Raw genomic sequence first — 15,204 nt, forward strand, 5'->3', positions numbered from 1 at the left:
TTCCAAAGGATAAGTAGACAGTCAAAAAAGATACATTTGTGGAACACGGATTATTAATGGTTAATAATTGTTTACACAGCTGGACCCAGACAGGAAAAGAGAGGAGGAGTCAGGCTGTTAACTGGGGGAGGAGAGTGACTCCCATTCTCCAGCTCTGACTCTCTCTCTCTCTTATTTGACTCTAGCCTGTATAAATAGCGGGACGGTTCAGCTCCTGGTTCACAATCCGCAGGTGTCGCTGCGACGGAGAGTCACGCTCCTAAGTCAGTTATACCCAGAGACTGAAGGATGGGATTTGCGCTGTGCCTTTGCTTCTTCTTGGCTTACTCCACCTGTGAGTATCCCTGACTGTATAAGTGATACAACAGAAGGATGCTTCTTTTCTGATATCGCATTGTTATTTCATTCACTGATTTGATTGTTTTTTAATGTAATTATATTTTTTCCATTCGCTAACAGATGTCCAATCCGCCATCGTGCTGACCCAGCCGGCTTCAGAGACCGCTAAGCCCGGAGAATCTCGCAAACTGTCCTGTTCAGTGAGCGGGTTCAGTCTGGACAGCAACTATGTGTTCTGGGTTAAACAAGTTCCTGGGAAAGGGCTGGAGTGGCTCCTTGCTTTCCACAAACCCTCGTCAACCACGTATTACGCGCCTGGAGTCGAAGGTCGAATCATCCCATCAAGAACCTCGTCCACAACTTACATTGAGATCAAAAATCTGAGACCCGAAGACACCGCGAGGTATTACTGTGCAAGAGACCACGGCGACATGAACAAGCCCAGAGCTCGTACAGAAACCGCAGAGGAATAATTACAGCGAATCATAGGTCAGTATTAGCTCAAAATAGGTTAAGAGATGTGATTGAACCTAGAGTGAACAGTTACATTTTCCAAAGCAATAAAGTGGCGAAGAATAAAAACAAAATGTTGACTAACTCTGTATATTAAAGACTATAGTTACCGCTTAGAATGTGCACAACTGACGACCAGGAGCGAAATGGAAATATTGGCAAATTATTATGCGAACGGGGATAATTTTAGCCTTAAGTTCTGCTCCTGAGTAAAACTCTTCGATGAAATGTAATCAAAATCTGCAAATCTTCTGCTGACTGAAAGGTTTTATTTCTTATAGGAACAATCAGTGAGTGAGAGCAGTATTTGTGCTGGTGCGTGTCACTGTGGTACTACAGTGGGTCACGGTGCTGTGTATAGCGAACTCCTCATACAAATACCCCGGAGAGGGACTTTGATCAAATCTGCGATCAGTATCACACCAGGAAAGTCAAAGAAAATAAATATGACCAACAATAAGGGTTTGAAGGAACACTGAATTACGAAAAATGTATAAAAGTCTCCGTTTTTACTAATTTTGATTGTCTTGCTAAATAGGGGCATAGATGTTAAAGGCTTATTTCGATCAGCTTTATTAACATAATGAAGAGTTCTAACTGAAATATCACAATGATGTATTGCTACAGTATTCAGAATCAGGTTTCTCAGGCCACTGTGGATTTGAATCTCTGTATTTCACATTTAACTGTCCGCCACAGTTTCTGACATGGTGCGTCTCACAGTGATACTGGGGGGCACAGCCGTTACTGTTAATGCAAAAACCTCATCGGGGCTAATTGATTGCATTTGGGTCAATGCATTTTTTCTTACAATACAACTATATTAATCAAAGCCCTGTCTGTGCCTGGAACTCTCCAACTGACAGGTTTCAAGAGGTGCTAAAGTGTTAATTATTAAATCATTGGTTGTTGATTTCAATGCATGATCATCAGTTACTCTGTGAAATACAAATAAAACAGTGTAATTTATAAAGTGTTAAAAAATATTTCACAATTTTACTTTTTTGATAAAGTCGGTCATGATTTTACTTTGCCTCTCCGTTTGTAACATTTAAATTAATATTGAATTTTTCCACTTGTGTGCAGAACTGGTTATTGTGTGACCCAGACCAGCAAATGTAACACTGTGACTATCTTGACTACTGGGGACAAGGGACCATGGTGACGGTGACTGCAGGTAAGAAACATGCCTTCATTCTGTGCTGTTGGATTTGCTTCATTGTTTCACATTTCTGTTTATTTTTATCATTAATGTGTTAACCGAAACTTTGTATTGGTGGATTCTATGTTGACAATGTTTCATTTAATTATGCTGCAAAGGGACGGAACAATTGTTCTGCTTCTCGGCAAAAAAAAAAGCTATGGGAGTTTTAAGGGCTTGTTTGAGTGATTTGCCTTTTATCTGCTGATGAGGCTTTGTGCCTGGCTTACTTTAAATACCTGAGTTTTGTTAAACAATTTTGTGTTTCTACCATGTTTAATCTCGGTGACATCTGATTTCTGCAAGTTTTCTAATCGACTGAAAGCATTGTGTTTAAAAGCGTTGGAAATAAGATTGTAGACAGGAAACCGAGTGCTATCAAAGTCAAAAATGTCATTTTAAACTACGGGTTTTACAATAAATGTTTGTCATGTTTATTTGTGTTAACTGCGCTGAAAAATATCAATATAATGTTGACGAATGTTCATCTTAAATAAGTGAAATGCTACCATAACTAAGAACAACAGAGTTAACACATTTCCTACCTGGGTCAGGTTTAAATGACATATTAAAATGCAGTAATATCGCCAGATATTCTAAAATATACCGTGAAAATCAACACAATGCATTAAAAATGATCCATGGAAATACAATTCTTCTGCCATTGTTTCATATTGCTGTTTATTTCATAAATGACTTGTTCAATGAAAGGCGATTTCGGTGCGATGTATTGAGGTTTATTTGAAATGTTGCACCTGATTCTGCTGAAAGGGCTTAGGTAATTAAGCAGTTGTTGGATTCAGTCCCTCGGTGTTGTGATTTGGTGTTAAGTGCTGAGGAGAGTATGTGCCTGGGTTACTTTGAACAGTTAAAGCTCGTGGACCTATTTGGTGATTCTACAACATATAATGTCGATCGCATCTACCGTGTGTTGGTTTTGTGCTTAAACCATTATGAAGGACAGTTATAGTTACAAAGCAGGCAGGCTTTTTAATCAATATTGATAGATATATTGATGCAGTTATATTTCAGTGCTAATTGCAGATTCAACAATTAATATTTTGCTTCCGATACTCCCATTTAATACTTGAGGTAATAATGCAATGTTAAGGTACATAAGCAGCGAATTTGAACTGTGATGGGGAGTTAAATGAATATAACTCAAACGGCTATAATGCGGCAATATTTCCCAATATAACAGCAATAAAAAATAATATTGATAGACATTTAGCAGATAATCTGTGCTATCCACAACTCTGCTGCAGAACGCAGCACAATTAATGGCAGCCGGACAAATGCAGAAGTTCCAGCAATTTCCATTGTTTTTTCTTAATATAATGCACACTGATCGCACTGCAGTGTTTAGTTCGAAGAGGGATTTTAAATTAATTGGTTCCTCCCTGGTTTACGCAGGTTGAAAGCTGCTAATTAATCATCAATATTAAATGTGTTTTGTAAATTGCAGCTAGCTAATTTAATATATCTGCCGGGTTGTTGAACCTTTGCTATGCAGCCAAACAGCGTTTCTCCTTCAATTTTGGTGTAGACCATTATCACTAAACCAATCTTAAACAGTTTGCAGCTAATGAATTGCTCAGTAATTTTATTTTAATTCAGAGAAAGTTCAGAATGCATAAGGCTGGAAATGGACAAACATTGCAATTGAAGCAGGTTGGCTTAATTATAAATGTAACTTCTGAATTGAAGAACAACAACCAATCTTGCAAAGCTGTGTGATATACGGGTTGAATTAAATGGGCGCTACCTTTAATTCTCATTAAAATCGTTGTTCTTTTTGCTCGTTGACTTTCAGTGTCTCAGGTGATGCAGACGAATTGTTATCTCTCAGTTCTGCATTGATGGTTGTGGATCTTAATTTCAATAAGTAACATTATATATTTAAACAAAAAATGCTGAAAAAATACTCAGCAGGACTGGCAGCATCTGTCCATGGAGAAGCAGAGATCTGAAGAAGAGTCATACGGATTCGAAACGTTAACTCTGTTTTTCTCTGCACTGATGCTGCCAGACGTGCTGAGTTTTGCCAGCATTTTCCGTTTTTATATCAGATTCCCAGCATCCGCCGCATTTTATTTTCATTATCTATTTAAAACAAATTTACGTGCATTGTGTGGATTACGGGCATGGTATTTCGAAGCTTGGCTGTATTATTATCAAGGGGAGGCTCCGAAAATGGCGACAAACTGCCAGGGCTACATTAGTTATTAAAAATAAAACTGCTGTTGAAATGTGGGATGATATTTAAACTCCGAAGTCCCACTTTAGTGACTAGAGGATGATGCACTCCATTTTTATTACCGATATGAGTACCCGGATAGTGTTTAAAATTTTTTTTAGCTGCCCATTTATAAACCTATCATGTGAAATACACGTTTAGAACAGAAGAGCTTTTAGGTCGTGACAACATAGTCACAAACATGAAAAACTTACACGGGTGTAGGTATAGGAGCACATTCCTATAAATTTTTGATCATCTTAATTTATTAAAAGTAAAATAATATATTTATCCGAATGTGTATGGAATTATTTGTTTAAGAAGTGTCACCTTAATTTAATTAAGCCTATTATTAACAAGAGACAAATCAGAAGAAGAAGAAAATTATTAACTAATTTGGCATAATAGGGTATAATATCAACAATGTGAAAATAAAATCTAAGATCAGTGCAAATTCATTACAAAAAAATCTCTCAAATGTGCTGTGCTGAGTCCAGGATTAAAGTTAAAACTCATGGTTGGAGAATTATTTAAAATTATTTTCAATTAACTTGGAAAGCAACATGTTTCTTACTCAGCTGCCTTCAGCTCCATTTGATGTTGCTGTACAATTTAATTAATTTCCTTCGTGTTTTGCCTCAGCAGTTTCAATGGTTACACATAATTCTGAAATTTATGTCAGTGAATATTCGGAGTTCAGTGTAAATATCTCCCGATTTGTTAAATTATTGCTCTGTTACAATGTCCCTGTTATAGACATAAATTACCCTGAATGTAAATTATTCTGATGTTCCTGTTTTCAGCCAAACTAACTCTAAGGCTGTTGTGAAAACTGTACACAGACAGGGAGAAATTGAGGCCCGTCAAAGGGAGTTTTTCAATTTAGAATCAGCTTAATTTCAAAGAAGTGACGTGGTCATAAATTTACAAAAGTTTTAATCAATTCAAACGGACTAATGGATACTGGAGAAATCTATCTTTAATAGAATGATTTTTGCATTGTTTATGTCTGTTCTGTTTCTATGTGCGTGATCACTGTGCGAGAAGCGTGAGCCTTCTGGCTGTTTGTGAACTTTCTGGTTCATTCTCCTGTATTTCAGGGAATTAATTTCGAACCATTTATTTAAGAAGTTTGTATATCCGAGAAAGGTGCAAGTCTGTTATTAAGTTTGAGAAGGTGTCTCAGAAATAAGATCAGTATCCCAGTTTGTGGAATGCAGAAGGAATGCGAAGTGTAGAAAGATATTTTTCCTGTTCAGTGTTTGCTGTATCAGAGCCGGTGGTTTGTTGATGGTCCAGTCTAAGCGTAAGTTTTAACTAACAATGCGGAATAGAGGGCGTTTTAGAATGCATCCCACCATTACTATTCCTGAAATACAGCGTTTCACAGGACTGTGCAAAGAGAGTTTTAGTATAATTCACCTGTTCTGTATCTGACATGAGCGTGTTGGCACTGTCAATGTTCAAGGAACTTTAACCAGTATCAAACTCATTGGGCGTGAGTTCTCCGAATGAGGTATGTAAAATTAAATGCCTCAATTCCTCCAATGAAGTAGCAGATCGTTAATTCAAAGTACATTTCATTCTAAAAAAAAAGCCAAGTTTCTGATGAAGGAATGATGATTAAACATTTTCAATAACAGATAACATTTGAATCAGATTGACCTGATCTAAAGTTCAATTTCAGGACAGTTAAATGAAGTGACTGTAACGTTACGTTCTGCGATATGATAGAATCTGGAAATAAATTGTGCAGCTTAAATAGACAGTATGGTGCCTTACTCCTTGTCTAATGCAATCTACTGTGGGAATGAAAGCTGGAAAAATATGAATTTAACTTAACTCAATGCACAACCTGATTCCAACTGCCCTAAGGACATTTGATGAACTATCATAGAAGCAGTTTTACTGTTGTTCTAAGGGCTTTACTAGAGCTGTGAATTTGATGTGGAACTTCAATGTTCTTCTCTCTTGCATCTAATCAATACAGTCTTTGAACTGTGAACATTTGATTGTGCAGTGTAGATGAAACGCCTTTTTCTGAACATGTATCTATTCATGCGTCCATTTTTCCATCCATCGATGCAAAGATCAATATATTGATCGGTCTATCTATCTATCTATCTATCTATCTATCTATCTATCTATCTGTCTGTCTGTCTGTCTGTCTGTCTGTCTGTCTGTCTGTCTGTCTGTCTGTCTGTCTGTCTGTCTGTCTATCTATCTGCCTACTTGCTTACCTTGTCCATCTGTCTGTCTGTCTGTCTCTATCTTCTATCACTCTCTATCTCTTTCTCTATCTCTCTCTCTATCTATCTATCCATCCATCTGTTTATCTGACTGTCTCTCTCTCTCTTTCTCTATCTCTATCGATCGATAGATCTATCTATCTATCTATCTGTTTGTCTATTTATCTATCGACCGATCTCTTTAACTCTCTATTTATCTATCTTTCTATGTATCTATCTATCTGTTTATCTAACCAAGATAGCTGATAATAATGGATTATTTGTAAACACATTGAGCATTGGCAACTTTGTAGAGTTAATTCAGAATTGTGATTGGCGGAAAGCCAACCGTCCATGCTATCAAATAGTCTCATTGAACAACTCATGGTCATGCTTTATAAAAGTGCTAAAAGTTTGTCTGTAAGTAATGAAGCTAGTCGGTCCACCGTTCGGAGTTACAGAATCTTTAAAGCAAATGCTGCCAAGCATCATCCAAGTTTATCCCCTGAAAACAGCAACATGTTGAACATGAAACTAGAATAGGTTAGTGTAAAAACCCCACTGTCCCACTGATGTCCTTCATGGAAGATAGTCGGCAATCCTGGCCCAGAGATAGCTAAATGTTGCTGCATTAAAATAGTCATTTGCTGCTGATAAGAGGTTCATAGTAAAATACTTTAAGCGAGAGCTCAGTGGAAATAATGTGGAAGGATCTAAAGTGAAAGTTTTTGAGGAATGATTGATGTTTTCTCAACAGAGGAACAAGGGCTGGAGGAAGCCCAGGTTACAATATGCCTTATTTATTTCTCTATTATGTGGCCTCATGGGCAGTATTTCCCTTTTCCGACTTGTGCCTCATCCTATGTACAAGACTGGCCATCATGGGGGCGTGTCCCATCGGGCATATCAACTCCTAAATGCAGTTTATGATCAGAGTATTTTGGAAATTAATTATACCAATATTAAACTTCGAACAAGTTGCCTATTTCATAAGCACGAAACATATGTTTAACTTGTTCAATTGACTCTTCATTCCCAGCGACACCGTCTGACCCCACCCTCTACGCTCTGCTCTCCTCCTGTGAACAAGCAAACACTGCCGGCTCCGTGACCTACGGCTGTTTGGCTGCGGACTACTCCCCCGAAATCACGAGCGTTTCCTGGAAGAAAGACCAAGAGACGATCAAAGCTGGATTGAAGACTTTCCCATCAGTGCTGAACAAGAAGGGGACTCACACCCTGAGCAGCCAGTTAACCATCACCGAATCAGAGGTTGGAAGTAGCAAAATCTACTGCGAGGTTCGACGGAGCGACTCGGTCTGGCTGAAGGAAATGCCAGGTTCGTGTTGTGGGATGCAAAGGGCGGCAGTGCCGGGGCTGGGTGAAGGGTGAATGTGGTCAGCAAATGAGTTATGTTTAAATTCTGCATCACATGGGTTAGAATGGAGTGAGAGTATTGTGTATAGTTCAGGTGCCCATATCACACTTAGTGTATTGTGGATACCACATCACACTTAGTGGATTGTGTAGAGTTCTGGCCTCCACATCACACTTAGTGTGACATGGACAGCTCTGGTCTCCGCATCACAGTTATTGTACTGTGGACAGTTTTGTTCTCCACATCACAATGTAGTGTACTGTGTATAATTAAGGTCTCCACATCACAATAGGTGTACTGTGTGCAGTTATCCCCTCCATATCACACCGAGTATACTGTATGTAGTTCTGGTTTCCACGTAAGGAGAATGCTACAGGGACGTTGCACTAGCAGCTAAACTACTTACAAGGACAATGCCAGAGCTGATAGATTACACCTGTCAAGTAACAGCGAATAGGCTGGTGGTCTATTCTCGACAAAATAAAAATCTGTGGTGTGACCGAATAAAGGTCCCCATACTACTGAAATAATTTGATAGTTTAGACAAGAATTAGAGCTCATGTTTACAACAGAATGCTAAAAAAAAACAATTGGCAAATCTGAATCTTCTGTACATCAAGGATGAGCAGACTGTGGGACTCCTTGTAGGTGAGACGTTACTGAGACCCTGTTCAGGGGAATCTTAATAGATACATGAGGGAGATTGTAAAGGAGGTGGTTTTTACACTGCAAGATGAAGTAGAGCGAGAGGAAGTTCTTGTGGATCCTAAACTCCAGCATTGAACTATGGGGCCGGCTGGCCTGGTTCTGTCCTGAGGATTTTATGTAAATAGTTTTACAGTTTGGTTTGAAGCAAAATTAATTCCAAATAATATGAATTTTCTTGCAGATATTGTGGTGCATCATCCAACTGTTCTCCTCACCGTGAGCCCCAGTGACGAAATCACAAGCAGCAGATTTGCAACCATCGTCTGTTCAATCGTTGATTTCAGTCCAAATTCAATCAACGTGAAGTGGCTGAAGAATGGACAGGCCATGATCTCGGGCTTCGTCACCTCTCCCGGCTTTGAAGTGAACGGGAATTTCTCGGCGACCAGTCGGCTGACAGTCCCCGCTGGTGACTGGTTCAGTCACACGCTCTATACCTGCCTGGTCACTCATAAAGGGGTCACTCAAAGCCGAAACATCACCAAACCTGATGGTAAGAGACACAACCCAAGAAATTTCAAGGCCATTCTTGGTGCCAATCTCTGTCCAAGCCAAGAATTATTTTTGAATGATTAAAATTCAGAGAATGTCTCCCATTTGCCAATTTGCCCGCTTGCGTTTCCTTCCAAAGGAAACAAAAACACACTGAAGTAATCCTATCATTTACACAGCGTCTTTATCAGCATCAGATTGTCCTAAAACACTTAACAGCCAATGAATGACCGTGAAAATGTGCTCATTGTCGTAAAGTAGAATATTCAGCAGCGATTTGCTGTACAACAGTTTCCTATAAACTGGGACATGATGCTGACTGGATTTATTTATTTATTAATTGATTTCATTCTGTATGTTGAGGGACACATGTTGTCCAGCAAACAGACACACTTTAGCTAAGCATTTAGATTTTTTTTTTCCAGATTTCCAGCAATATTTGGATTTTAGAACTAAATAACATTTTTGGTTTTGCTGCTGGGGATGGTTCAAAGTAACTCAGAAGGGGCGTAGGAACAAGGAGTGAATGTCAGAGAGTAATACCAGGGTGCATGGAATTCTGGGAGAGGCAGCTAACACTAAAAGAGGGTATAGTCAGTTAATAGATGGAGTCAGGAGAAGGGAGCATGCAATGAAGCCTAAATCAGTGTTGCACTGCATGTATGTGAATGCACGGAGTATAGTTAATAAAATTTGGGAGTTACTGTCGTAGATTGTCTTGTGGGATTATGATGTTAGGGCGATAACGGAGATAACGGTAAGCTTAAGGAAGGGCAAAATTGGGTGTTAAATATTCCTGGTTACAAGATGTTCAGAAAAGACAGGAGAGGGCATAGAAACGGGGTGGGGTGGTCGTGGCGTTTTTGGTTAAGGAGAATATTGCAATACTGGAGAAAAAAATGTGTCAGGCGATTCAAGGACAGTGCCAATTTGGCTGGAGCAAAGGAATAAGAAGGGTGCAATTACATTGCTGGGTGTAATGTATAGACCGCAATAGCCAGTGGGAAGATGGAGAGGAGCATGGAAATAACAGAGAAGTGCAAACATCATCGAGTAGTTATAATGGAGGGGGGAGGGGTTCATTACCCGAATATATACTGGGATAGTGGTACCATAAGGGGCAGTGAGGGAGCAGCATTCCTAGATTATACTCTGGAGAATTTCCTACAGCTGTGTGTGTCCAGTGCAAGAAGAAAGGAGGCACTGCCTGACATCGTTCTTGGGAATGAGGTGGGCCAAGTAAATAAACTGACAGGAGGGGGGCATTTAGGGGACAGTGATCATTGTATCATAAGGTTTAGGATGACGGTGGAAAATCACATTGATCAATCCAGGGTAAGAATAGTCAACTTGCAGAGAGCGGACTTCAATGGGGCAAGAATGGGGCTGGGCCTGATAGACTGGAACCAAAGGTTGGTGGGAAAAACAGTAGCTGAACAATGGGCTAACTTCAAAGAGGAGATGGTTTCGGCACAGTAAAAGTATGTTCCCTCAAAAGGGAAGGTCTGGAGAAGCCAATCCAGAGCTCCCTGGATGTCAATAGGGATAGAAATTAAATTAAGGAAGAAAAGAATTGCTTACAGCAGGTGTCGGGAAGCAAATACATTTGAGAACCAAACTGAATACAGAAGGTTCAGAAGGGATGTGTAAAAGCAAATACGAGAAGCAAAGAGAGATTATGAAAAAAGACTGACAGCTAACGTAAAAGGAAATCCCAATGTATTCTATAAGCATATGAATGGTAAAAGGGTTGTAAAAGGAGGAATAGGCCGATTAGGGATCAAAAAGGAGATTTAAACATAGAGGCAAGAGGCATGGCTGAGGTGTTAAATGAATACTTTGCAGCTGTCTTTACCTACGAGGTAGATGTTGCCCAGGCCATGGTGACAGAGGAGGAAACTCAGTCACTAGAAGGGTTTAAAATTGATAAGGAGGAGGCATTGCATCAGCTGTCGGCACTTAAAGTTGATAAGGCACCGGGACCGGGTGAGATGCGTCCAATAGAACTGAGGGAAGTGAGAGTGGAAATTGCAGAGACCCTGACAATAATTTTTCAGCGTTCCCTGCATTTGGGGGAGGTGCTGGAGGACTGGAGAATGGCAAATATTGTTCAACAAAGTTTATAAAAGTCTGCCCTGCAATTACAGACGAGTCAGTTTAACATCGGTGGTGTGGGAACTTCTGGAAACAATTATTCCGGATGGAATTAATATCATATGGGATAATGTAGATTGATTAGGAAAAGTCATCATGGATTTATGAAAGGGAAATCCTGTACAACTAACTTGCTGGAGTTTTTTCAAGAGGTAACAGAGATGGTTAATGAGGGCAAGGCAGTTGATGTGGTCTATATGGACTTCCAAAAGGCATTCGATACAACACACAACAGACCTGTGAGGAAAGTTATAGATCATGGAATTAAAGGGACAATAGCTAAGTGGATAAATATTTATATATATAAATGATGTAGATCTTGGTTTGCAGGGGACAGTTTAAAGGTTTGTGGACGACGCAAAACTTGGGAGAATTTGGGGAAATGTGATGTCACACTGACAAAGCAGGCAGTCCCGGGCCTTAACAGTTGATGTTGAAGTTGGTACCTCTCACAGTACAGTACTCGATCAGTACTACATTTCTGGTATCAGAAGCTACACTTGTGTTCAAACATCTGGAGTGGGGATTGAACCCATGTTCTTTCTGAATCCGAATCTCCCGGTGTCCAGGATTCCATCAACTCACAAAACACGGTGACATTTTGTTCAAAAGTTGGACAGTGAGTGAGGAGTCATTGGTTTTAGTTTTATCCGAAAATGATTGTTCATATTGTGAGTAGGATTGGTGTCTGCAGGCCTTTACTGGTAATTGCCCACGACTTCAATTCCGACAAAGATGTGCACTTTATTTCTGCTGCTGTTTTCAGATTGAGCAGCTCTGATATCAGTTTGCATCGTCTCGGCTGCATTCCTTTGAGTACAAGAGTCTAATGAGTGATCGAATTCCGGTGTTTCGGTTAATTAATGAAATTGGAAAAGGGGAGAAAGAGTTTAGTCCTCCAAATTAGAGATAGAAAAATTCTGAGGAAGGCGATTTTGGCAACATTTTCCTCACACTGTGAAATATTATCACTTTCATTTACCCCAAGAATTTCTGAGGCTGGGAATCAATTGACATTTCAAAAAAAGAGATTAACTTTTTTTTTTAAATGTTATCGCACGTGACAGAACGGGGAGGATAAATGGGTTAAGGCGCACATTATTCTTACAGAGAGACATAGAGAGCTGTATGGTCTCCTCCTGTGCTGTGAGCATTCTATCATTCACTGATTCCTTCATTTCGGGACGAGTGATAATCTGTCTTTCAAACGATTGTACCTGAATTTATTCGCATTGTTGGACCGGCATTTGGTTTATCCAGTCCCAGTGGTTCTGGCTGGAAATTCCCATGGAATGTTATGGAGTCTCCCGGAATTATTGCAAATCACTGACCTTCAAATAATGAAGGCGTTAACACGGCAGCGGCAGGTCAAATAAATATTCCCGTCGTGAGAGTGAAAGCTGAAAACTGGGTTTCTGATTCTGAAGATGATGTTTTGGTTGACATTCATTTCTGCTTCACAGTTTCCGACTGCACCGATCCCGTAATTACTCTACAGCCACCGCCAATAGAACAGGTCTTACTGGAGGCGACAGTGACCTTAACCTGCATCGTGAGTAACGCCCCTTATGGAGTCCTCGTGTCCTGGACACAAGAGCAGAAGCCTTTGAAATCAGAGATTGCTGTCCAGCCGGGAAAGGATCCTAATAGCGTGGTCAGCAACCTGAACATCTCAACACAAGCCTGGCTGAGTGGGGCTGAGTTCTACTGCGTGGTGAGCCATCAGGATCTGCCGACTCCTTTAAGAAATTCCATCCACAAGGAAGAACGTAAGTGGTGAGAATGAATGAATAAGTGAGCCAGTGTGCAAATTCCCAGTGTAAGTTTAAGAACCAATAATTAGTGTACAGTGCATTAATGAGCTAGTCTGATTGGTAATTCCACTAACTAAAATCCCTAGGCCTGTACATGAAGCATTCCAGCAGTAAATTCATAAGTAGGTGAATGAACAAGAAACTGTACTGCAGGGTTTGATGATATAAGGTGGGAGGAGCTTGGTGTACAGTTTAGACACCAGCACAGAACCGTTCCGCCGAATGGCCTGTTACTGATGAAACTTTCCAATCCAATCCCGCATATTCTCAGTGTAAATGATTGCATCCACATCTGCTCCGAGCTAGAAAGCCGGTCAGACCCTAAAGTGGAAAATGGAGATCTTGAAAAGTCAAAACAAAACACATTTCTCTCACAATCTAACCACCGGTGTCATTTTCTCTGGAATTCTCCAGTTTTTTTTTTGACATTTATTGTAAATTTTTTGCAGCTAAATATCCGCGGGAACCATCCGTCTCTGTCCTCCTGCCCCCGGCTGAAGATGTCTCCGCTCAGAGATTCATCTCCCTCAGCTGCTTAGTGAGAGGTTTCTCCCCCCGAGAGATCTTCGTCAAGTGGACCATCAATGACAAGCCGGTGAATCCGGGGAACTACAAGAACACCGAGGTGATGGCGGAGAACGGCAATAACTCCTTCTTCATGTACAGCCTGTTATCCATTGCAGCGGAGGAGTGGGCCAGCGGCGCTTCTTACTCCTGTGTGGTGGGACATGAAGCGATTCCCTTGAAGATCATCAACAGAACGGTTGATAAATCCAGCGGTAAACCGAGTTTTGTGAACATTTCCCTTGCACTGATGGACACCGTTAATTCATGTCAATGAGAATCTATCGCTTACATTTCGTACTTTAGTAGAAATAATAAAGTATTTTCCTCCAATTGTGAATTAAATACACAGCTACTTAATTAATTGTGTTTTCTAGTTTTGCTAATGTTAGGCCTGTTTAGTTGATGTCGGGAATTTACAGGTCTCAGACCCGAGTCTTGTACAATCAGTGCACCCAGCTCAGATACACCCTGGGTTAGAGACAGAATAATTCTCATCCATTACAGAATTCTGCAAAGTTACTTCACCAACTTGCCCCTCGCTGAGGTGAATTCTGACAATGTCCCATTTCCCACCAGCACACACAGCAGCAGCATTTAGATCCCGTTGTTCCTGTTTAATGTCCATCCATTCAAAGTTCTACCAGCTGGAAGTTGCCGCATCGCACCCACTGGGAACTGAAGTGAGGGTCACACGGGAACGCTAAATGTTACTCCACTTAACCAACATAGAAAGGGGGGAGGGCATTAGTTAACGCAATGTACCAGCACCTCCCCAACAGAGACAACCGGAGGGGAAATTGTTTAGCCAACGAGAGGGAGTGAAGAGGGGAACATTAACTCACTAAACTCCCAGAGCAGAGGGTTTAGAAGTGAACAGCTGTCTATGATATGGGTTCAGGTACAAGGCGGCTTCTAGATTCCTGCGCTCATATTGTAATCTTCAATCATGGAAAACATAGTGCAACATGATATCTTTGAAACGCTTTTCAATCTCCTGTTCTTGTGAATCATAAGATGCCAATGATTTCTCATAATCCAAAACTGAACTGCTGATTCAATCCTTCCCATTTTTCCAGTTATGTTCCTAATGTTTCTGGGTACTTCTGTTTAATTCTTGCATTCTATCGCTTGATGTCTCATTGAACCCCACAGAAAACACATTCATTCACAGAAAAGAGAATAGTGTTCTCCATCGATCATACCTTCACGGTCAGGCCACGTTTTTCATGTTCAGAGATATGTGGAAAAATAATAAAAAAAGCACAACACTGACACAAGCTCATAAACACACACGCACACAAACACACACACACACGGACTCACAAACAAACACACACACGCACACACACGCACACACACACACAACAAAGGCACACATGCATTCTGACTCAAGATCTCTCTCTCTCCCAGACAAACACATACAGAGGCACACAGGCACAAACACACGCACACACAAACACTGACAGGAAAAAAATGCACACAAACACTAGTACATAAAAATACACTCACACATACAGGCTCACACACACACACACAAATACACACACACAGACAAAGACAGACTCACACACACC

At 40.4% G+C, this 15,204-nt stretch overlaps 1 gene segment (V, D, J or C); it reads left to right on the plus strand.

The window, feature by feature from the left end:
* Positions 1 to 206: 206 nt before the first annotated feature.
* Positions 207 to 13,987, plus strand: LOC144698315 (Ig heavy chain C region-like). The segment is given in 7 exon segments: positions 207 to 334; positions 460 to 828; positions 1,939 to 2,029; positions 7,557 to 7,856; positions 8,785 to 9,096; positions 12,713 to 13,018; positions 13,513 to 13,987. Coding segments are annotated over 5 exon segments (1,329 nt in total).
* The last annotated feature ends 1,217 nt before the right edge of the window (positions 13,988 to 15,204 follow it).

This window comes from Cetorhinus maximus, chromosome 23 (genome assembly GCF_964194155.1).
Source record: "Cetorhinus maximus chromosome 23, sCetMax3.hap1.1, whole genome shotgun sequence".
Lineage (NCBI taxonomy): Eukaryota > Metazoa > Chordata > Chondrichthyes > Lamniformes > Cetorhinidae > Cetorhinus > Cetorhinus maximus.